Source organism: Oncorhynchus gorbuscha, linkage group LG04, assembly GCF_021184085.1.
Source record: "Oncorhynchus gorbuscha isolate QuinsamMale2020 ecotype Even-year linkage group LG04, OgorEven_v1.0, whole genome shotgun sequence".
NCBI classification, from domain to species: Eukaryota; Metazoa; Chordata; class Actinopteri; order Salmoniformes; family Salmonidae; genus Oncorhynchus; species Oncorhynchus gorbuscha.
The window spans coordinates 41,165,650-41,191,439 of NC_060176.1; the positions used below are offsets into that span (position 1 = coordinate 41,165,650).

General features: G+C 43.2%; 1 protein-coding gene across 1 annotated transcript in view; it reads left to right on the forward strand.

Annotated features, from left to right (window-relative positions):
- Positions 1–25,790, forward strand: part of ipo11 (importin 11) — a 245,623-nt gene that overhangs the window by 175,970 nt on the left and 43,863 nt on the right. Inside the window, exons 27-28 of the mRNA XM_046346795.1 lie at positions 14,702–14,797; positions 16,398–16,482. Coding sequence (XP_046202751.1) covers positions 14,702–14,797; positions 16,398–16,482 — 181 coding nt within the window. The remainder of the gene's footprint in view (positions 1–14,701; positions 14,798–16,397; positions 16,483–25,790) is intronic.

The following is a 25,790-nucleotide window of genomic DNA, read 5'->3' on the forward strand; positions in this document are numbered from 1 at the left end:
TCAAGTTATATCCTCTTGGTCCACATTGTTCATTTTGTTGTATATATCTGTTGCCCAAAATTAATTCAATATAAAAAAGGTTAGCAATGTGGTTAAGTTTAAAATTTGATTTTACGAAGAAAAATTGTAGAAACAGGCAGCGTTTATGAATCTGTGGCTGTGGTAACCAACGTTAGTGACGACCCCACTTTAGGAACTGCTAGTGTCATTTAGAATTTGTTAGCCTAGGCTATTTACCCCCCTAAACAAAGACAGGTTCCACACTGAAACTATGCAAAAAATGTTAGTTTGATGAAGGCTGAGCGTATTTTCATCAGAATCATTAAGCCTTGGCCTACTCACCAGACAGATGTCAACAACATACCATTGGAACACAGGAGTGATGGTTGCTGATAATGGGCCCCTGTACACCTATGTAGATATTCCATTAATTAAAAAAAATATTACATTTCCAGCTACAATAGTCATTTACAACATTAACAATGTCTACACTGTAAATCTGATCAATTTGATGTTATTTTAATGGACAAAAAATTTGCTTTTCTTTCAAAAACAAGGACATTTGTAAGTGACCCCACACTTTTGAACGGTTGTTTATGTCACTGCGAAGTGTAAGGGGAGACCTCGAAAATTAACAGTGGGTTAACTGCCTTGTTCAGGGGCAGAACGACAAGATTATTACCTTGTCAGCTGCGGGATTTGATCTTACAACCTTTCGGTTACAAGTCCAACGCTTTAACCACTAGGCTACCTGCCGCCCCCAAACAAATTGCAGTACAGTAATACAGTCCACACTCAAAAAAAGATTAGACTACTGGAGATAGATTAATTTGTTTACCCAAGAGCTACTACATATATTTGATTTTATGTCATGTGTAATGTGAGGTAGCCTATACAGTGTGTTCAGTCTCCTTGCCCTTTTCAACATTTTGTTACTGCCTTATTCTGAAATTGATTAAATTGTCCCGAAGCCATTTGTGCTTAGGGTCCTTTTGGAAGGTGAAAAATATTACATTTCCAGCTACAATAGTCATTTACAAATTAACAACTGTATTTCTGATCAATTTGATCGAAGATCTCTCTGTGCTTTGTGCCATTCATCTTTCCCTTGATCCTTACTAGTCTCCCAGTCTCAGCCGCTGGGAGACCATTATTTTACCCTTATTTTACCAGGTCAGTTGACTGAGAACATATTCTCATTTACAGCAACAGGTCTCCCATCCAGGGACTGACCAGGGCTAACCCTGCTTAGCTTCAGAAGCAAGCCAGCAGTAGGATGCAGGGTGGTATGCTGCTGGGTGGTATGCTGCTGGCAGGTAGGGTGGTATGCTGCTGGCACATGCTTCACCGTATAGATGGTGCCAGGTTTCCTCCAGACGTGATGCTTGGCATTCAGGACAAATAGTTCAATCTTGGTTTCATCAGACCAGAGAATCTTGTTTCTCAAGGTCATGGAGTTCTTTAGGTGCATTTTTAACTCCAAGCGGGCTGTCATGTGCCTTTTACTGAGGAGTGGCTTCCGTCTGACTACTACCATAAAGGCCTGCTTGGTGGAGTCCTGCAGAGATGGTTGTCCTTCTGGAAGGTTCTCCCATCTCTACAGAGGAACTCTAGAGCTCTGTCAGAGTGACTCGGGTTCTTGGTCACCTCCCAGACCAAGGTGCTTATCCTTTCAATGCTGCAGAAATGTTTTGGTACCCTTCCCAAGGTCTGCGCCTCGACACAATCCTGTCTCTGAGCTCTACGGACAATTCCTTCGACCTCATGGTTGGGTTTTGCTCTGACATGCAATGTCAGCTGTGGGACCCTTTTATATAGACGTGTGCCTTTCCAAATCATGTCCAACCAATTTGAATTTACCACATGTGGACTCCAAGTTGTAGAAACATCTCAAGGATGATCAATGGAAACAGGATTCACCTGAGCTCAATTTCGAGTCTCATAGCAAAGGGTCTGAATACTTATGTAAGTTTTTTTTTAAATATTTTTATAAACATTTGGAACTTTTTTTGTCATTTTGGAGTCTATAAGTAACAAAATGTGGAAAAGGGGAAGGGGCCTGAATTGTTTCCGAATGCACTGTATATTATAGGCGACCAGCACAATCATTTGGGCTCGGGCTCATAAAATGTCTTGTTTTTTCTTGAGATGGAACATTTAGTAAAATACCATTTAAAATATGAAATGCTAGTATGTGTGAGAGAGAGAGGATGACCATTGGATTATAGCTGTTCGATAGGATTTAAGTCTGGGCTGGATCAAAAAACATCTCCCTGGCTCTAATCTAAAAGGGTCACTCACACCTCTCTCTGACGCCACAGAGAGTGCAAACATTGCCAGGGTCGATTCAGGATGACCCTCATCCTGAAAGCAAAATCTGTTACTGCTTTGTCGAGACATTGATCAACTTGACTCAAAATGTCGACAAACTAAGTGTGCTAAGGTATTGATGGTGGGTGGTGCCATAGGTTTGACATTATGGTTGTATCCTAACAGCTGGAGCAGGAGCTTTGTGTATACGTCTCAGGACTTACTAAGACTACAAATATTTGTTTACAACTGTTGGTCGATAAATATTTCATTTGATATTCTATTTTCTTGTCTTTTATGTGAGCCAGACAATGAGCGCTGAATTACAAGCACTGAAATTATTATACCGTGGCAGATAGCCAAGTGGGAGGTAAAGCATATTATTGAACTTTTCAAAGGATTCAGAATTAACTTCTCCTTTGTAAGTCTTGTGTTGTATGGTTGTAAATTCCTTATCCAGATTCTGGGACTTGAGTTTTCTTTTGTTTTGGTGTGACAATCATACTGTAGGCAAGTGGGAGTTCTTTTGTCCAGCAATTGGATATGACAGCCTTTGCTGGCTGTGTTGCATCTCCAAATTACCACCTAACCGCTATTTCACACAGTCACAGCTGAAATGCTATAGTTTGATGAATTCTGTAGACGTCACCTCAATCGAATCGTACGGTGACAGTACTAGGCCATACTGTTGATTTACTGTTTAATGGATTTCATTTTTTTGTGGTGAGCAAGCAAATACACCTATCAGCCATACCCAAAGATGTTAGACTTTTGGTATAACGGTTTTGAAATTAGTTACCGAGACCACAGTTTTTCATTTTGCAGAGGCATATTCTGCAATTATTATTATTTTTTTAAATTATTTTTTTATACAATTGATGACCTAGCTGAAATATATATCGTTCTACTAAAGTAATCAGACCTATTCTTAATAAACTGCTTAAGCTCCTATTCAGCTTGAATTATACATTTAACAACATCTCCAACTACCATACAAATATTGTTAGACAGCTGAAGAACGTAGTTTAGTCATATTTTTCTTACCTTAGTCGTGTTTACTTTGCAGGTTGACTAGTATCTATTGAGTTGCAATATCTCCTAAATTGAATGCCCAACTTGAAGTATCTACAAAACAAGTTTTGCAACCACATAATCCAAAACAAAGTATTTTTTCCCAAACAATTAGCCGCCTGTTCGCGATTTCACAAATGATTATTTTGATCCACATGATTCGATCCACTGCGATTGAACCGAATTCCAACTACTACAATGGCTAAGTTTGGGAAACCCTTATTTAGCAGATGCTTTTATCCACAACGACCTAGTCAGTGCAATCCATAAATAAATAAATGGAGAATAAAAAAAACAAAAACTGTTTTGTGTAAATTGACTGTCGTGTGTGTCAGATCGGGATAACAGCTTCTGCTTTGCCAGTAATTTAATGTAAATATCTGATAACACAGTGGCTTCAGGTAACTACTCCGTCTCCTTTTAATATGCAATTATTCCACTCACTAACTGTTCCTTGCCACTTACATTTCAATGATTTGTTTAATTTTGCAGCCTCCTCTTGTCCTATCTTATGATAATGATGTTGGATGACTAGTTTATTTTCTGTCACTGAATGTAAATCAGTGTTCTGGTTTGAAGAGGCGAGAGAGGTGTTGGTCTGAGTGGGGTACCACTCCCCCTTCATTTTCTTTTAAAAGTGAGCATTTAGCTCACCATAAACTATTCAACAAAAGATTAATCGTAAATCCATTTTTATTCGTCACATGCTTCGTAAACAACAGGTGTGCTGGCTGTAGACCAACAGTGAAATACTTATTCAGTCCATCCATCACTATTTCTTTCACTGTAAAAAAAAAAGGGGGGGGGTTGTTTATCAATGGGTTTGTGTTAGTCTCTAAGCCATTGAAGGAAATGTAGCTTTTATTCCTTATCAGCAGAGGATATCTTATTGGCCATTTGGTCCTCCTGTTTTTGGTCATAGGATTATCACCTACTTAGTCAAGTTTAAAAAGGACTTTTGCAAGTCTTTTAATAAGTAAAGTACACATTTTGGAATCCTAGCTTTTAGGTTATTATATCCTCTACCTAGCATGCATAACTTGCGTGGTCAGTTTCATGGAAGAGTGCCATGGTCATTTGTATTTTGTTTGACCTGGTAAATTGGCATGCCAATCTTCCAGACATATGTGTGGAACTACAAGGATTGTATAGCATTACAATGAAACTAAAGTGAATGAGTTACTGCTTTGCTGATTCAATGTGGCCAAACAGCTAAAGAGAGAATCAGTTCTTAATAAGTTACTCAATTGTGGCATTTATACTGTTGCTTTTGTTTGTTTGAGATCTCAAGAGGGAGATAGAAGTTTCCCAGTTGGGAACGTCCTCAAGTCACAGAATGCATTAAAAAATACAGGCTGAGTTCAATCAAATCAACCCAAATTCCACCACAGAACCAGAAATGTACAAAACCGCAAGTTTCTTGGAATGACACTGATATACCTCATAGATGGATGACACTGTTAAAGTATTAACGGAGGGGAAAAAATCCCCTGCCTGACCCTAGCACCAGGAAGCATTGCAACTAGCTACATACAGTAAGAATGTGTCTTTCCTTGCTCCTCGGGGACACTCTTTGGCTTCCCTGACACGTCCATGTTTTTATCTCCTCTGGAATGGAGGTGGGGTGACACCCATTGGTAAGTAATCACGAGCGAGGTGTCGAGCAGAACGGAATTCGAACTGACACAAGCCTCACTTGTGATAAGAGATCTTTAATATGATGCCGGACGCCTACTTCAATCGGTTGCCATGACAGCCAAGCCTGACACTAATATCAAGGAGATTCAGGGTAGGGGTGTCCAATAGTGCGTGTTACACAGCAAGGTTATTAAAGTATTAAAATGTTATTAAATGCATGACTGGAAATAGGAAAGTATCCGAGACAAGTTTGTCTGTTGGCTTAAGATGTAGTCCTCCAAAAGTGTCTAAATGTCATTTGTATAATTGTTTGGCTCTACTTTTCATGCACCTTGTTCAGACTGTTCTGTGAGGTGGCATCAGAACAGTTTTTCTTTAGTCTATTGTCTGTTTTTAAGATTTGCAGTTTGAGGCTTCTTTCAATGTGGTTGTTTTCTCTTAGCCATTGATGCAAGCAATAATTTCAATGTTAATATGGAAACAGCAATGCATGTTTAGACTTGAGGGTAGAAATGTTGTACCAAAGGAGTAGCTGTACATTACTATGGCAAACGACAGCATATGTACAACCAGCTATTGACAGACATTTTGTCAAGAGTATGAAAAGGCTACTCATTCTACAAAATAAAGCATATTGGCTGACTTTTACTCCGGCCGGCTCGATCACAAATCGAACAATGAGCCAGATATTTCACCAGATGTATACATTTTCCGGTTGGCATTTCTACTCACCACAAAATATGGTGATGAGAGGAAGCCCAGTGGCCGGTAGTGGGAGAAGATGGAGAGAGATGTATTTTGTCTGCTTATTTTTTCATCAATGAAGCATTTGATCTCTGCCTTGGCTCTCTTGACTTAATCCTTTGCCAATGTTTTAATAAATTGCGTTGTGTAGGAGTGCAAGGGCGAATTGAGTTATTGCACATGTGCGCTTTAGAGTAGGCATTCCCTAACGAAAGTATGCTAATACACGCTAAAATGCACCAATAGGATCGCTCGGCTCTGCCCACTAGGATTCATTTGCTCCCATTAGAAACGACAGGCTGTGGTCTATCTTTGTCTCGACTATCCATCCACTCACAAGTTTGACGCTGAGTTTGAAGCTCCACTGCCCTCTTTATCTCAAGTTATTTTCCCGTTCTCGTTTCGTTCCATTGGTATGGCCAACCTATGAAATGCCTTTTTGCTAGGCATTGGGTGTTCAATGGGGAAACTTCAAAGTAACTGAACTTCTGTATCCTCAGCTTTCTGAAGGAAGTGTAGTTTTGACAGCAATAGTCCTTTCAGATCTGTTATTTAGTTAGATAATTGGTTAGTTAGCTAATATTTGTTAGTCAGTTAGGAAGCTATTTCGTGAGATGACGTTAGTTGGTAAGCTAGTTAGCTAGCATATAACTTGTGAGATATGGCTAGCTTGCTAGGGAATGGGGCTTGAGGTTGAACTGGAACCAGCCAGCTATATATACCCACAGATGTGTGCCCTCAATAATTCAACCTATATGAACTGTTGGAACCTATGAATAAATAAAACGTAGGATGACATGCAGACAACTGGGACGGCTTGAACGTCCAACACGTAACCAACTCTGGTGAATGTGTCCTCGGGTGTTTAATAGATTGTAGTGCTTGACTTGGTCTGAAATAGGTGCCGGCCGGTTTATATTTAGGTGCAGGAGTAAAAGGCGCTTAAGCAGCAGGAGATTTTAGGTGCCGGCACGCCGCTCAGATGAGCTCCTGCCAAAGTCGAGCACTGATAGATTATAGCTTTGCACTGAGCTGAGCTATCAAACGGTGGCTGGGCCTTGTCTTCCCCATCGGCTTTCACCACGTTAGAGAAAATGTGTCTCTCTGTCCTCTCCTTTTCAATCACTGCCCTCTCATTCCCTGCTTTCTAATATGTATTATTTGCGGAATTTTCTTATCTTATCTTCTTTCACCCTCTCTTTCTTGTCCACTGTCTTTTCCCTCTCTCACTTCATGTCTCCCGGTCTCTCTCCCCTCCAAGATAGTAACCATGGTTGCCACCTAACATACAGTAATAACATGATGTTACCACTGAAACATGACTGTCAAATAAAGCACTACCAGTGGGCTAGTTTAGCAAGAATTTTCCACCCTACATTTTTTTTTTTTACACGTACTTCAGCAGATGTCGAGGTACAATCATTGTGCCTCGTGAAAAGGCATACAGTTAAAGTACCATCAAATCCCAAATAAATGGTTTTGCCCAACTCCTTCCCAATCCAATATCAATCTACACATACACTCTACAGATTACTACACATGGATAATCAATGAAGTCACTTTACCTCTCTCCATCCCATCTGCTCTCTCCAGCCAAACTTAAATCCCTGTCACTAGAATGGAATCGACTTTCCTGTCTCTCCAAATCAATGTCTGAAATACAAGCTTGGCCTTCACTACTCACACCCAGCTTTGTGGTCATCTAGCTCACTTGGTATAGCATGGCGCTTGCAATGCCAGGGTAGTGGGTTCGATTCCTGGGACTACCCACACGTAAAATGTATGCACCAATGACTGTAAGTCGCTTTGGATCAAAGTGTCTGCTAAATGGCGTTTTATTATTATAGCCCCCATTTTAGACCGCTGAAGGCTTATTAGTAATTTATTATTTCATTATTATCCCTTTCATACACAGCACTGGAAAGTCGATAGAGGTGTGTTTTAGAATGTTAGGGGCACTCAACTTTTGTGAGGCATTTTGCTTTCTCGGACTGTGTTATTAGCATTTGAACCATAGATAATATTATCCAATCTAATGAATGGCCTAGTACATGTGTAGTGTGTAGACTGGAGCAGGTCTTGGATCTTAGAGAGATGTTCTCTTCATTCCCTTCGTTAATTCGTAGAGGGAGGAAATACTGCAATTTCACAATAGGCCTATGTGTTTTTATGCCTGCCAAGTATTGGGTTCTTGGAAACCAAAGTAGGTGAGTGTTAGATGAGTGAAAACGACAGACAGACTGACACCGACAGACAGACAGAGAAGAAGAAAAAGCAGGTAGAAAGACCAATGGGGAGGGCGAGGGGGAAAGAGAAAAGTGGAATATGTGGCTAGAAATGGTATGAGCGAGAAAGTGAATAGGTGAGGGCGAACATAGACGCGACACACCATAGACGTGACACACAAGGGGAGCAATGTGTGTTGTAGTGGAAGTTGAGGCCCAACGTGATGTGCCCCCCCCCCCCCCCCCCCCTTTAAGATTTAGATGCACTATTGTAAAGTGACTGTTCCACTGGATGTCATAAGGTGAATGCACCAATTTGTAAGTCGCTCTGGATAAGAGCGTCTGCTAAATGACTTAAATGTAATGTAAAAATATGTTCTTTGAACCTTTGCTCCAGGGTTGTCTGTTGGACACACCTACTTATTCAAGTTTTTTTTTTTTTACTATTTTCTACCTTGTAGAATAATAGTGAAGACTTAAACTATGAAATAACACATATGGAAACATGTACAGTAGTAACCAAATATGTTTTATTTTTGAGTTTATTCAAAGTAGCCACCCTTTTCCTTGATGACAGATTTGCACACTCTTGGTATTCCCTCAACCAGCTTCATGACGTAGTCACCTAGAATGCATTTCAATTAACAGGTGTTCCTGTTAATTTGTGGAATTTCTTTCCTCCTTAATGCGTTTGAGTTATTCAGCTGTGTTGTGACAATGTAGAGGCGGTATACAGAAGATGGCTCTGTTTGGTAAAAGACCAGGTCCCTATTACAGCAAGAACAGCTCAAATAAGCAAAGAAAAACAACAGCATTACTTTTTTCACGAAAGTCAGTCAATCTGGAAAATATCAATAACTTTGAAAGTTTCTTCAAGTGCCGTTGCAAAAACCATCAAGTGCTGTGATGACTGTCTCTCATGAGGACCGCCACAGGAAAGGAAGACCCTGTTACCGCTGCTGAAAAGTACATTCGAGTTAACGTCGCCTCAGATTGCAGCACAAATAAATGCTTCACAGAGTTCAAGTAACAGACACATCTCAACATCAACTGTTCAGAGGAGACTGTGTGAATCAGGCCTTCATGGTCAAATTGCTGCAAAGAAAGCACTACTAAAGGACACCAATAAGAAGAAGAGACAAGCTTGTGCCAAGAAACACAAGCAATGGACATTAGACTGTTGGAAAATCTGTCCTTTTGGTCTGATGAGTCCAAATTTGAGATTTTTGGTTCCAACTGTCATGTCTTTGTGAGACGCAGAATAGGTGAATAGATGATCTCCGTATGTGTGGTTTGTTTTTCAACATGACATTGACCCAAAACCAACCTCCAGGCTGTGTAAGGGCTATTTGACCAAGAAGGAGAGTGATGGAGTGCTGCATCAGATGACACGGCCTCCACAATCACCCGACCTCAACCCAATTGAGATGGTTTGGCATCAGTTGGACGCGGAGTGAAGGAAAAGCAGCCAGCAAGGGCTCCGCATAGGTGGGAAGTCCTTCAAGACTTAGAAAAGTATTCCTCTTTTCTTTTTTTACTTACCTTTATTTATCTAGGCAAGTCAGTTCAGAACAAATTCTTATTTTCAAAGTCGGCCTTGGAACAGTGGGTTAACTGCCTTGTTCAGGGGAAGAACGACAGATATTTACCTTGTCAGCTCGGGGATTCGATCTTGCAACTTTTCGGTTACTAGTCTAACTCTCTAATCACTAGGCTACCTGCCACCACATGAAGCTGGTTGAGAGAATGTCTAGAGTGTGCAACGCTGTCATCAAGGCAAAGGGTGTCTGTCTACTTTGAAAAATCTCAAATATAAAATATATTTTGATTTGTCTAACAATTTGATGGTTACTACATGATTCCATGTGTGTATTTCATAGTTTTGATGTCTTCACTAGTATTCAACAATGTAGAAAATAGTTTTTAAAAATACAGGAAAACCCTTTTTAATGAGTAGGTCCAAACCTTTGACTGATACTGTATGTCCCCGGGGATGTCACTTCTCTCCATGTAGACATTCACGTGTTTTCACACATACAGTGCACTCAGAAAGTATTCAGACCCCTTGACTTTTTCTACATTTTGGTACATTACAGCCTTATTCTAAAAGTGATTCAATTTGTGACGTTTTTTCTCATCAATCTACTCACAATACACCAAAATGACAAAGAAACATTTTTTTTTTTTATTGTATAAAAAATTATAATAATAATGAACCTAAATATAGCATTTACATAAGTATTCAGACCCTTTACTCAGTACTTTATTGAAGCACCTTTTGCAGTGATTACAGCCTCGAGTATTCTTGGGTATGACGCTATAAGCTTGGCACACCTGTATTTGGGGAGTTTCGCACATAATTTTCTGCAGATCCTCTCAAGTTCTGTCAGGTTGAATGGGGAGCATCGCTGCACAGATATTTTCTGGTCTCTCCTGAGATGTTCGCTCGGATTCAAGTTCGGGTTTTGGCTGGGCCACTCAAGGACATTCAGAGACTTGTCCTGAAACCACTCTTCATTGTCTTGGCTGTGTATAGGATCATTGTCCTGTTGGGCGGGGAACCTTCGCCCCAGTCTGAGGCCCTGAGCACTCTGGGCCTCGATCCTGACTAGTCTCCTGGTCCCTGTAGCTGAAAAACATCCCCACCGCAGGATGCTGCCAGCACCATGCTTCACCGTAGGGATGGTGCCCGGTTTCCTCGAGGTGTGACGCTTGGGATTCAGGCCAAAGAGTTCAATCTTGCTTTCATTAAATCAGATACATTTTTTTCTCATGGTCAGTCCTTTAGGTGCCTTTTGGCAAACTCAAAGCTGACTGACATGTGTCTTTTTACTGAAGAGTGGCTTCCGTCTGGCCATCTCCATGCAGGCCTGATTGGTGGAGTGCTGCACAGATGGTTGTCCTTCTGGAAGGTTCTCCCATCTCCACAAAGGAACTCTGGAGCTCTGTCACAGTGACCATCAGGTTCTTGGTCACCTCCCTGACCAAGGCCCTTCTCCCCTGATTGCTCTGTTTGGCAGGGTGGCCAGCTCTAGGAAGAGTCTTGGTGATTCCAAACTTCTTCCATGTAAGAATGATGGAGGCCACTGCTTTCTTGGGGAACTTCATTGCCGCAGATATTTTTTGGTACCCTTCCCCAGTTCTGTGCCTCGACACAATCCTGTCTCGGAGCTCGGCGGATAATTCCCTCGACCTCATGGCTTGGTTTTTGCTCTGGCATGCACTGTCAACTGTGGGACCTTATATAAACAGATGTGTGCCTTTCCAAATCATATCCAATGAATTGAATTTACCACAGGTGGACTCCAATCAAATTGTTGAAACATCTCAAGGATGATCAATGGAAACTGGATGCACCTGAACTCAATTTCTAAATACTTATGTAAATAAAGTATTTCAGTTTAATTTTTATACATTTTCAAACATTTCTAAACCTGTTTTTGCTTCGTCATCACCGGTATTGTGTGTAGATTGAGATTTGTATTTGTTAAATCAATGTTTGAATAAGGCTGTAATGTAACAAAATGTGGAAAAGGTCAAGGTGTCTGAATACTTTCCGAATGCTCTTGTACATGTTTTGCACACACATGGTGCCAATATCGTTTCGCGTTAGGAAAATGTGGCACTGGATATTTGATCAGCAACATTTGAATTTACCGGACATTGGAGAAATCTGCCAGACCCATATGCATTGGGGTGCGTCAGCTGATTAGATCATCCACCCAAGGTGCTCAGAATGACAGAAATCACATTTAGATTATGGTAATTATTCATCCTGATGTGAAGACAGTTTATCGGTTGAAACGTTGGATATTAGGTTATTAAATTATTGCATCTGAGCTCCTAGAGTGTGCTGCTCTCCTTTTTAATTTTTCTAGTGTTCTACTCCGCTAGCCAGCACCTCGCCTAAATAGGTGTTTTTTTTTCACCTTTGAATTATCATTAACAGAACATCCAAGTCGAGGACGCAACAATGTGTGTTCCTTCTTACCAAATTCTGAGGACCATAATGGAAAAAAAGTCCCAGACTTTGTATTATCCTCAATGATTTTACGCATGTGGATTGTATGGCTTTTTCAAGTTTTGTGTGGTGCTTGTTTTTCTTAAATGTTTAAATGAATAAATGAAACTATGTGCACTTTGAATAGCTGTCCATTTACTTTTCCTCAGCCAACAAGACGAGTAACAAACAGCAACATCACTAGCCTATGTCAATCTACTATCCTACTCACTAGCCTATGTCAATCTACTATCATAATCTACTATCCTATACTATATATTAGTCAGCTTGTCAAGAAATAAATAGCCCAAACAGACTCTGGGACAAATCAAAAGTTATCGATCATATACACATGGTTGGCAGATGTTAATGTGAGCGTAGCGAAATGCTTGTGTTTCTAATTCCACAGTACAGTAATATCTAACAAGAAATCTAACAATTTCTCAACTACCGAATACACACAAATCTAAAGGGGTGAATTAGAATATGTACATGTAAATATATGGATGAGTGATGGCTGAACAGCATAGGCAAGGTGAAATAGATGGTGTAAAATACAGTATATACATATGATATGAGTTATGTAGGATATTTAAGCATGATTAAAGTAACATTATTTAAAGTGAATAGTGATCCATTTATTAAAGTGGCTAGTGATTGGTCTCAATGTAGGCAGCAGCCACTCTGATTTAGTGATTGGTGTTTAACAGTCTGATGGCCTTGAGATAGAAGCTGTACTTCAGTCTCTCGGTCCCAGCTTTGATGCACCTGTACTGACCTCGCCTTCTGGATGGTAGCGTTGGGAACAGGCAGTGGCTCGGTGGTTGTTGTCCTTGATGATCTTTTTGGCCTTCCTGTGACATCGAGGACTGTAGGTGTCATGGAGGGCGGGTAGTTTGCCCCCGGTGATGCTTTGTGTAGACCCCACCACCCTCTGGAGAGCCTTGCGGTTAAGGGCGGTGCAGTTGCCGTACCAGGCTGTGATACAGCCCTACAGGATGCTCTCGATTATACATCTGTAAAAGTTTGTGGACCATTTGTCATGAGAATTTTGTTCTCGTGGTTCATTAACCAATTCAATTGTAATTACTCAGTCTGCTATATCAGGATTTGTAAGATACTGATATAAATATAGACAGACAGACAGAGGCCCAGTCTACAATAGTACAATAGTTAAATGTTTATTCGCGGGAACGTTCTGCTTATCATTTCCTGTACATGGGTCTATATACCTCACATTTCGTCATAAATGTCCCTCTTCTCAGATACAATGGCAATATAGTTCACTTCTCACATTGTCTGCCACCTGTTAAACAATCTACTACAAGCCCAAGGTCTCTCCCCTCCCTGGGTAGGGACAGAATGTCCTGTAAGGAACACAGTATTCCAGCCGGTCTGACGATAGCTCCATTCTATTCTGGATTTTCTGTTCTAATTCTTGACTAAAACTACACACCTTATATTTAGCATTATGATTATAATAAGATTCATACAATCATATAGTAACAGAGAAGTATTCTGTTTAGTTATAATTCTAAGCTAAATGTATACATAATTTAGTCATTCATAAAAATCCCATAACACCATTTCAGTTTGTCTGTGATGTGTACGCCAAGGAGCTTAACATTTTCCACTTTCTCCACTGCTGTCCCGTAGATTTGGATAGGGGGTGCTCCCTCTGCTGTTTCCTGAAGTCCACGATCATCTCCTTTGATTTGTTGTCGTTGAGTGAGAGGTTGTTTTCCACACTCCGAGTGCCCTCACCTCCTCCCTGTAGGCTGTCTCGTCGTTGTTGGTAATCAAGCCCACTACTGTTGTGTCGCCTGTAAACTTTATGATTGAGTTGGATGCGTGGGTGAACAGGGAGTACAGGGCTGAGCATGCACCCTTGTGGGGCCCCAGTGTTGAGGGTCAGTGAAGTGGAGATGTTTCCTGCCTTCACCACCTGGGGGCGGCCCGTAAGGGAAGTCCAGGACCCAATTGCACAGGGCGTGGTTGAGACACAGGGCCTCCAGTTTGATGATGAGCTCGGAGGGTACTATGGTGTTGAATGCTGAGCCGTAGTCAATTAACAGCGTTCTTACATAGGTGTTCCTCTTGTCCAGATGGGATAGGGCAGTGTGATGGCGATTGCTATATTTACATCAATGAATAAAACCTTTATTTAATTGGGCAAGTCCGTTAAGAACAAATTCTTATTTACAATGATGGCCAAGCAAAAGGCCTCCATCAGGGACGGGTGCTGGGATTACATTTATAGGACAAAACACCTAAGACAACAGCACAGCATTGTAGCAGCACAGGGTACAAACATTATTTTATTGAAGCAATTGACATTTTAGTAGACGCTCTGATATGTATCAACTTAGTAGTGAGTGCATACATTTTCATATTTGTCCTCCGTGGGAATCAAACCCACAACCCTGGTGTTGCAAGTGCCATGCTCTACCAGCTGAGCCACGAGGTAACACACACAATTCTCAAAGGGACCATTGATCCACCTGTTTGATACCGGACACTGGATGATCCAGAAGAAACGGTCTCTTATTGTGTCCCAGTGTGGACATGTTCTGTGTGTTAACTCTGTTGTTGTTGTTGTATTCCAGTGTATCTTAAATGGTTGTTGTTCATATTCTTGTTTTTGTTGTTTTGCAGTTTGTTGCGAATGTGTGTTGTTGCAGTTTGTCTTTTAATGTGAGTTTTTGTGTTCTAGTGTGGTCCAGGAGAAGTTCTGTGGCATCATCAACATCTGTGTGGAGGCGCTGCATGACGTGATGACAGAAGACTCCGACACGGGAACCCTCAAAGAGTACGTCTGGCCTGAACGCAACCACAACACGACCACAGCACAACCACATTCTGACCATCGCTTGCCCATTGCATGACTACAACGACAGTCAGTAGAACTGATGACAGAAATGGAAGTACATGTGATGCAACATGGATGTAGTCTGATCATTTAAACTGTGTGAATGTGAGAAACAGAAAGCAAGAACCACGGTGTCTGTGGTTAGAATCTGAGGGCACCTTCATGAAATAAGAATCGGCGGTAGGAATCTGAAAGACATCAAACCCAGAAGCCTAAAGAGAAAGTTTGATCAAGTAATGTAATCCCATAAGGAGTAGGTGTGCTGGTTCAACATAACATCTCTCTGTGGCTGTGCCAATCTGGGGATTTAATGGTGCGTGAAATGGCACAGGGAACAATGGTGCACAGCGTAATAGTGTTTACCCCCAGGATAGCAGCCCTAGCGCTACCGATCCCCGCCCAGACAGCAAACTGGCATGCGGAGTTCACACTTCAACTCCTCAAGTTATTTTGGCTGTTGTTGAAAGTTGTTAGGAATCAGCTCTGCGCATCCTAGCAAATGGAAGTTTCTTGCTTGTATTGTTTGCAAATGCAATCAATGGACACACTGGTGGAAATAAAAAAGTTGACGCAAATAGTGAGGGATTACTGGGTAATTTGTCACCACCATGCTTGTTTATTTGTATGCCTGAGTGCGTATCCACGTGTGGGTCATTCTCACAAAACTGACATTTGACCCAAAAAATCGTGTCATCTTTTACGACATTTCCTCTTGGATCACTGAGATTAGATCTGTACTTATCTGTTTCATAATTATTATTATGTTTTTCGATCAGATATTATGCATTTTACCACAATTTCCACAAAGTTCTCATTACCGTAACGGTCCAAAAAAGTAATCAATTTCAAATATATGTTTTTATGTTGCGCCACTAATTAAAGCCTGAGTTAAACAACATTTCAAACATTCATGCATTTTAGGTTTTTCTAATTTAACATTTTATATTTAAAAAATACCAGAGAATTTAATCCGGATGTATTTCGGTAATGACAATTTGGGGTGAAAATTTTAAGGATTCGGGATAAAATGTATTTAAAATAAGACACTTTGCCAAAAACGAAACATCTTAGTCCTCAGAATGATAGTTGATATTTGCAGATGCATCATGGTTTTGTAGCTCAATTTGCTATAGACATGTTTGAAACTGGTTTCATGAGAATCACCTGTATAAATATGTATGTGAATGAATGTGTGAATGTTTGTGTATGCAGCGATATATGGTGTGTATGATATACGAGAGTGATGCCGCAGTGTCGTCAGTGCATCATAGGTTTTAGATGATGTCATGCCCTAAGGTTCTCTCCCCTCGAAGACTCTTCATCACAGTCACCAGGTCTATGATACATTCGCTACTGCGTTATCAATCACACGGCTGCATGATTCATGGGCCTATCGTTGGGCCATATGTGTAGGCGCATTGTACATGTGTCTGTCTGTGGCGCGCTAGCATGTATGTGTACGTGCGTAGGGTGCATGTATGTGTTGGTACATTTCTGTCTGTCCACATGTAAACTATGTGTGTGTGTTTCTCTCTGCTAGCTGTATGTTGATGAGCCATTTCGAGGAACCCAAGCTGACTGACGATGAGGAGCCTCCCACAGAACAGGACAAGAGGAAGAAACTGGTGAGTCTACACACACACACACATACACAGAGGACAGTGTGTCCTGTTAAATCACAACCACAGCATTTTATCCCCACTGCAGAGCGTGTTGTAATTTGGTTTTGTTTCAAACCATTGGCAACTTTCTGAGCCATGTTTCTCGCTTTACATGTCTCCGTCCTGTTGTGTGTCTGTGGACAATCATGGTTCCTCTGCAGGCTCCACAGGTGGTTCACAATGGGTAAAATAATAACGCTATATATTAAAGTATGACTTTACTCTACAAACTGCCCGCTTACCCTCCTAAACGGGTTGGATAAGTTGGTGTGTTGGTGCACATCTACGCACAGGGGTGTGTGGGAATGTGTGTATACGTGTGTGTGTGTGTGTGTGTGTGTGTATGTGTGTGCGTGCGTGCGCGCATGGTTTTGTTAGCATGTTTGTTTGTGTCGGCACTGTGGCGGTGTCCCACAGCACTTATCACCTCAGCCCAGACCCCTGATGTTTCCCCTGAGGGTAAGAAAGCAGAGCACAAAGCGACAGTACTATAACACACACAGCTGGCACTGCTTGTTCCAGCGCAGCTCCCTTGAAGAATGGTCGCTGTGTTCAGTCTGACTCTTTCTCTCTCCGTTTCTCTCTTTCCCCCCCCTCTCGGACTTCTCTTTCTCCCTCTCTTGCTCTCTCTCTCTCACACATTGTTGATCTGCTTGCTAGCCAGCAAGGGGAGAGCATAGTCGTTTTTAAGTGTGGAAGAGCGCTAAATGTTCTGCCTTAGATCCCCAGTCCAACACGGAGATATCTCACACCTGTACAGCCGCTGTGTGCACTCAAGTGGGTGGGTTTGCTTCAGTGGTTGTGTGATCTGGGACACAGCCCCCTACCACCAGTGTGACAGTAATAGAATGGAACATGGCCCAGTCAGAGCACTCTTAGAGTCTAGAGTGTAGCAAAATACACACACTCCTGCTCACATCTCTAGTGCTGCTCGTCGCAGGGCGGAAACCCTGTCCCTACCCTCCATTAAAGAGACAGATTAACTGAGCCTATGCGCCGCCATGCGTACCGTTCTCAGAAGGGCATTGAAATAAGCAGCAAAACCTTATTTTTTTTTTTTAAGTCCACTTGTTTTTAACCTTCATTTTACCTTTCATGTTGCGCTTATCATATTTAGTCTCCTCGGGAGAAAACCGTCACAGGCATTTCAGCTATCCAGAAGCTTGTAAAGGTTGTTCTGTGGCGCTTACCATAGCATTAGACAAGGGTCTCAAGCCTCTTCAATGGGAGCTGTTTAAAAGCAGCAGACATACTTCAACAGGGGGACAATGACTAAACCTCTGAGGTAGAATGGACAAACTGCACTATAATAATAATAATATATGCCATTTAGCAGACGCTTTTATCCAAAGCGACTTACAGTCATGTGTGCACTAAACTGTCTAGACTGACACCAGTCTAACACTAGACACTTACTCCTCAATCGCTATTTCGGTTCAATATTTTAAACATTGACGTTTCCAGACCTCATCAGACTGCACAATCAACACATTAGCATGCCAGTGAGTGTCTCACCTGCACAATTGAATAACGTTGTGTGTCTGTGTGTGTGCATGCAAGCGTACCCTGTTTATGTCCTCTGTGTTGTCACCTGGCAAAATTGTATGCAACATACTCTGTGAGGTAGCATTTGGCCTGTGTGTGTACCTGTTTATAAGTGGCATGTTTATGTGCTGCTAGAGTGTCCCATCAACAGTGACCTTTGGCTAAGTGACGTCTGGGGCTCCCTGTGACCACTCCATAAGCCACGGCGCCTGGTTGTACTGCAAGTGTAGCTTCACTTATTAAACCCTCGAAGTGTGTGTGCTGGTGCGCTGGTGCCTGTGTGACGGCATATCCATATTTGTATCCCCTTTTGTTCAGGTGCTGCACAAAATAGTGCAGAAAATGTATCATCTGTAACTCTCATGCTCCCAAAACTTGATGTGGTGGTATTTTATGGAAATGGGTATGGTCTCGATCTCCATTCGGGAACGTTCAGATGTCTTGTATAATGGAGGCTTTAACAAGAGCATGTGGAGATGTGGTTTAGTTTGTCTGCAAGCAGGTAGGTGTTGTAGTGTCTGGAGGTGCTGCTGTTACATTTCCTTTTCTCCTCCAACTCCTCTTCCTCTCCTTCTCTTTATCTTCTAGCTGTAGCCTTTCTCTGAACCGGCCTGAAGCTAAATTAATAAACACCATTTTGCACCATCCAACCACTGAACAAGCCCATAGGTGTGGAAAGTTAATTTTTTTTGAAGCTGCTAACAACTCTGAACTCTATTATTGCCTGTAGAAGTGCCAACTCGTTAAATCCGTGGGCCGAGGATGGAAATGATCCTATCATGTGACGCAACACTGCCTGGCTTTGTCAATCATGAATGGATGTCAGTAGGAGACTTTTGTGTAAGTCAGGTTACATGCATAAATTTCATGCTGGTGTTCGGCACTTGAAGTGTAAGATATCAACATCTCTTCCAATGTAGTGTGTATTTGTGAAGTCTGGGTTGGTTTAGAAGGAGCAGACGTAACAGCAGCAGTTGTAACAGTGTTTGTGTGTGTAGGGCTGGCACAAATAGGTTTAACGGTGACATAACCATTTTTCGAGGAGGGGGGGCAGGCATTCATGCAGTAATATGGACTCTTAAAGGGATAGTTCACACATTATATCGGTCCCATGACTTGATTGGGGTTTGTGCCACAAACGCTAAAAGATTAGCATGTGGACACATTGCCAGGGCAACTAAACCAAGGCATGGATTGATGTCACGCCTAAATCACATACTGCTTACAAGGTAAGGAAACCAACATGTCATTGTGTTATTTGGGTGAGCTATCCCTTTAACAACGTGATGAAACTTTCTTGCGCCTTGATGAAACTAGCGAATGAGTCTGCGGTTGCCAAGGCAACGCCCCGCACAATGCAGCAGCAAACATAGAAATAGAATGTATTAATTACATTTCTATGGCAGCACATGCAGTCAGGAGCAAATGTTTTGGGGGGTTGGGGGGGGGGAATGTGGCTGGCCAATTACTGTCATCCAAAATTCCATGACCCTCACAACTGTGTGTGTTGCCCAAGGTTCAACTCTCACCGGTGTGTGTGTGGTGAAATATCCTCAACTCTCCTTTTCAGTCTCTTCTCATATTAATTATATATACTTCACCTCTCGCTGTAGAACCTCACTAATGTACAGACAACAGCCAGGTAGACGGAGTGAGCTCTATCATACCTCCCTCCCCCTATCACTCCATTCTGCTCTCAATCTACCTCTTGATTCATTTCTCTCCCTCTCCATTCCTCTATACGTCCTTGCCCCTACCTTCTTTTTGTCCTCCTTTCACTCCCTCCTTCCCTCCATCCGTCCCCCCCCTCCACCACTACTGAAGTAACTACTTCTACTGTTAATAAACAACTCAAATATACTATCCCACTACTATTTGTAATACAGTCACTACCTCTGCTACTACACTAGTATCACATTTTAAACACTAGCCTCTATCAATTTTCTATCAACTTCTACACTTCTCCCACTGACATAAAAATACATTTGGACAGCTTTTTCTTGCGAAATCTACCTTTCTAGTTCTTTTGTTTTATTCATGCCTGGAGGTCCCTCTGCTTGCAGATGATGGTTGTATCTTTTCGGATGAAAAGATTTCCCCCTGCTCTGCTGTCTGAATAAAAGATGAATAGAATAACAGAGGGATAAATCTGAAGTTGCGCTGTGTTGTTCCCTCAGACTTCTGCTGTACCTCTTCCCTCTTTCACTGACAGACAAACCCGGGTGGAGCGCTTCCCTGGTGTGTCTTGCCATCAGTCTACTATGTGTGTGGGTGTGTGTACTAGCAGGGTGTGGTCGTTCAGTGTGTGTGTTGTGTGCATGTGAGTGGTTGTACTAGTGTGGGGGGGTGTGTGTGTGTGTGTGCGTGTTTGCGTGCGGTCAAAGCAATTTGAATAATGCTTGCTCATTGTAGTGTAAGAAAACCAGGACTCAGAGCTAGGCCATTATCCAACTGAAATCCCCACTGTCTTACAAACACACATAGTCCTAGATACACACACTCTGTCTTTCACAAACGCCATACCCTCAGATACACAAACTCCAGACAGAGACACTGTACAGGACTTTGAGCAAGATGGAGAGCACATCGATGGTGGGTGGTGGACAGAGACGGAAACATAGCATATAAAGAACATAGACATAGGAAGACATAGGAACATCAATAGGGGTGGGGGCAGCACTTTGAGACGAGAGCATCAGGGATAGGTGGAGGAGGCGAGAGAAGAGGGAAACAAAAAGAAGAGGATGAAGAATGGACTAAGAGCAGAGGCAGTGGCGTGATGGGCACAGTGTGGAACATGGAGTAGGAGGAGGGATGCTGAGTGACAGATGATGGAGTGTGCTGGACTCAGAATGTGGAGTGACAATGTGGGATAGATGGTTTGGTTCAGAGGCTATTCTGTATTTTTTTATTTGATATTTACTGTTCAGGCGTGGCAGCCCCGTGCAGGACACAATTGTCTGCGTCTTTTGGGAGTTTAGGCCAGGGTAACTGCTATAGATGTAGGATTCAAATAGAACTGGATTTAATTTGTGCACGTGATTGTACGTGAATCTGTCTTTGGAGTGATTTTGGCTGGCCCATCTGCGTTTTGACCAGTGTGTCTGTAACTGTGTATGTGTGTAGCCTCCAAAGGAGATTTGGAGCTTGGTTGTCACAGTCCTTCCAGCTCCCCAGTGGCAAGCTCCCTAACTGGGTCACATTCCAACCTTCTCCTGGCTTCTCCAGACTTTTCATTTTTGTACAGTTATGTGTCTGTCAGGAAATGTCCCCCGGAGCATGTTGGAGGTAAAGACAGTCCTCTAAATCAGCTTCAAGTTTATTACATTTACATTACATTACATTTAAGTCATTTAGCAGACGCTCTTATCCAGAGCGACTTACAAATTGGTGCATTCACCTTATGACATCCAGTGGAACAGCCACTTTACAATAGTGCATCTAAATATTTTAAGGGGGGAGGAGGGGGTGAGAAGGATTACTTTATCCTATCCTAAGTATTCCTTAAAGAGGTGGGGTTTCAGGTGTCTCCGGAAGGTGGTGATTGACTCCGCTGTCCTGGCGTCGTGAGGGAGTTTGTTCCACCATTGGGGAGCCAGAGCAGCGAACAGTTTTGACTGGGCTGAGCGGGAACTGTACTTCCTCAGTGGTAGGGAGACGAGCAGGCCAGAGGTGGATGAACGCAGTGCCCTTATTTGGGTGTAGGGCCTGATCAGAGCCTGGAGGTACTGAGGTGCCGTTCCCCTCACAGCTCCGTAGGCAAGCACCATGGTCTTGTAGCGGATGCGAGCTTCAACTGGAAGCCAGTGGAGAGAGCGGAGGAGCGGGGTGACGTGAGAGAACTTGGGAAGGTTGAACACTAGACGGGCTGCGGCGTTCTGGATGAGTTGTAGGGGTTTAATGGCACAGGCAGGGAGCCCAGCCAACAGCGAGTTGCAGTAATCCAGACGGGAGATGACAAGTGCCTGGATTAGGACCTGCGCCGCTTCCTGCGTGAGGCAGGGTCGTACTCTGCGGATGTTGTAGAGCATGAACCTACAGGAACGTGCCACCGTCTTGATGTTAGTTAAGAACGACAGGGTGTTGTCCAGGATCACGCCAAGGTTCTTAGCGCTCTGGGAGGAGGACACAATGGAGTTGTCAACCGTGATGGCGAGATCATGGAACGGGCAGTCCTTCCCCGGGAGGAAGAGCAGCTCCGTCTTGCCGAAGTTCAGCTTGAGGTGGTGATCCGTCATCCACACTGATATGTCTGCCAGACATGCAGAGATGCGATTCGCCACCTGGTCATCAGAGGGGGGAAAGGAGAAGATTAATTGTGTGTCGTCTGCATAGCAATGATAGGAGAGACCATGTGAGGTTATGACAGAGCCAAGTGACTTGGTGTATAGCGAGAATAGGAGAGGGCCTAGAACAGAGCCCTGGGGGACACCAGTGGTGAGAGCGCGTGGTGAGGAGACAGATTCTCGCCACGCCACCTGGTAGGAGCGACCTGTCAGGTAGGACGCAATCCAAGCGTGGGCCGCGCCAGAGATGCCCAACTCGGAGAGGGTGGAGAGGAGGATCTGATGGTTCACAGTATCGAAGGCAGCCGATAGGTCTAGAAGGATGAGAGCAGAGGAGAGAGAGTTAGCTTTAGCGGTGCGGAGCGCCTCCGTGATACAGAGAAGAGCAGTCTCAGTTGAATGACTAGTCTTGAAACCTGACTGATTTGGATCAAGAAGGTCATTCTGAGAGAGATAGCGGGAGAGCTGACCAAGGACGGCATGTTCAAGAGTTTTGGAGAGAAAAGAAAGAAGGGATACTGGTCTGTAGTTGTTAACATCGGAGGGATCGAGTGTAGGTTTTTTCAGAAGGGGTGCAACTCTCGCTCTCTTGAAGACGGAAGGGACGTAGCCAGCGGTCAGGGATAAGTTGATGAGCGAGGTGAGGTAAGGGAGAAGGTCTCCGGAAATGGTATGGAGAAGAGAGGAGGGGATAGGGTCGAGCGGGCAGGTTGTTGGGCGGCCGGCCGTCACAAGACGCGAGATTTCATCTGGAGAGAGAGGGGAGAAAGAGGTCAGAGCACAGGGTAGGGCAGTGTGAGCAGAACCAGCAGTGTCGTTTGACTTAGCAAACGAGGATCGGATGTCGTCGACCTTCTTTTCAAAATGGTTGACGAAGTCATCTGCAGAGAGGGGGGGAGGATTCAGGAGGGAGGAGAAGGTGGCAAAGAGCTTCCTAGGGTTAGAGGCAGATGCTTGAAATTTAGAGTGGTAGAAAGTGGTTTTAGCAGCAGAGACAGAGGAGGAAAATGTAGAGAGGAGGGAGCGAAAGGATGCCAGGTCCGCAGGGAGGCGAGTTTTCCTCCATTTCCGCTCGGCTGCCCGGAGCCCTGTTCTGTGAGCTCGCAATGAGTCGTCAAGCCACGGAGCGGGAGGGGAGGACCGAGCCGGCCTGGAAGATAGGGGACATAGAGAGTCAAAGGATGCAGAAAGGGAGGAGAGGAGCGTTGAGGAGGCTGAATCAGGAGATAGGTTGGAGAAGGTTTGAGCAGAGGGAAGAGATGATAGGATGGAAGAGGAGAGAGTAGCGGGGAGAGAGAGCGAAGGTTGGGACGGCGCGATACCATCCGAGTAGGGGCAGTGTGGGAAGTGTTGGATGAGAGCGAGAGGGAAAAGGATACAAGGTAGTGGTCGGAGACTTGGAGGGGAGTTGCAATGAGGTTAGTGGAAGAACAGCATCTAGTAAAGATGAGGTCGAGCGTATTGCCTGCCTTGTGAGTAGGGGGAAGGTGAGAGGGTGAGGTCAAAAGAGGAGAGGAGTGGAAAGAAGGAGGCAGAGAGGAATGAGTCAAAGGTAGACGTGGGGAGGTTAAAGTCGCCCAGAACTGTGAGAGGTGAGCCGTCCTCAGGAAAGGAGCTTATCAATGCATCAAGCTCATTGATGAACTCTCCGAGGGGACCTGGAGGGCGATAAATGATAAGGATGTTAAGCTTGAAAGGGCTGGTAACTGTGACAGCATGAAATTCAAAGGAGGCGATAGACAGATGGGTAAGGGGAGAAAGAGAGAATGACCACTTGGGAGAGATAAGGATCCCGATGCCACCACCCCGCTGACCAGAAGCTCTCGGGGTGTGCGAGAACACGTGGGCGGACGAAGAGAGAGCAGTAGGAGTAGCAGTGTTATCTGTGGTGATCCATGTTTCTGTCAGTGCCAAGAAGTCGAGGGACTGGAGGGAGGCATAGGCTGAGATGAACTCTGCCTTGTTGGCCGCAGATCGGCAGTTCCAGAGGCTACCGGAGACCTGGAACTCCACGTGGGTCGTGCGCGCTGGGACCACCAGATTAGGGTGGCAGCGGCCACGCGGTGTGGAGCGTTTGTATGGTCTGTGCAGAGAGGAGAGAACAGGGATAGACAGACACATAGTTGACAGGCTACAGAAGAGGCTACGCTAATGCAAGGAGATTGGAATGACAAGTGGACTACACGTCTCGAATGTTCAGAAAGTTAAGCTTACGTAGCAAGAATCTTATTGACTAAAATGATTAAAATGATACAGTACTGCTGAAGTAGGCTAGCTGGCAGTGGCTGCGTTGTTGACTTTGTAGGCTAGCTGGCAGTGGCTGCGTTGTTGACACTACACTAATCAAGTCGTTCCGTTGAGTGTAATAGTTTCTACAGTGCTGCTATTCGGGGGGCTAGCTGGCTAGCTAGCAGTGTTGATTACGTTACGTTGCGTTAAAAGAACGACAATAGCTGGCTAGCTAACCTAGAAAATCGCTCTAGACTACACAATTATCTTTGATACACAGACGGCTATGTAGCTAGCTATGTAGCTAGCTACGATCAAACAAATCAAACCGTTGTGCTGTAAAGAAATGAAATGAAAAATGTGATACTACCTGTGGAGCGAAGCGGAATGCGACCGGGGTTGTTGAGTGCGGAAGTTCTATTCAGTAGACGTTGGCTAGCTGTTGGCTAGCTAGCAGAGTCTCCTACGTTAAGGACGACAAATAGCTGGCTAGCTAACCTCTTTATTTATATATATAATTTTATATAATTTATATAATTAAATTAAAGATTAAATTAAATTAATTAAATTAAATTAAATTAAAGATTATAATTAAAGATGTTATCAAGTATGAAGTGGAGAAGAAAGAGGGACACACACTAAATATCAACTTGAAACACTCTGAAACATAAACTATCAGTCTGTCGCCACAGCTAAAAGCATTTAGATTACATATAACCCGTGTTATGAAAAAAATACAACAGTAGAATAGTGATGAGGGAAAAATCGATAGTTGCATATCGGGATATTATTTTTGACGATGTGTCGTTTTGACTTTCGCAGTATTATTTTTGCATTAGTTGGCTGTATATGCACCAACTCCAGTAATTTTCTTTCATACGCTTGTTCTCTGCATTCTTTCGAAGTGAGACCATATGTTTTGGCACTTTTATTTCCCTGACTGATCCAAACTCGTTCTCAGTTGTCCCTCTGCAAAATACGGTGAGCGTATGGTGAGCAATATGTTTGAAACATCAAATTGCAATAAAATCACAATATAGAATCGCAATACATATCGTATCAGCACCTAAGTGTCATCGTATCGTGAGGTCCTTGGCAATTCCCAAACCTATAGTAGGAGAAGTGAAGAAAAACAATATGGTTGAAAACCGGTCGTAAAAGGTCAGACCTGGACTCTGTCAGTGTGTTCAGTTGGTTTGTTTTGGTTCTGAG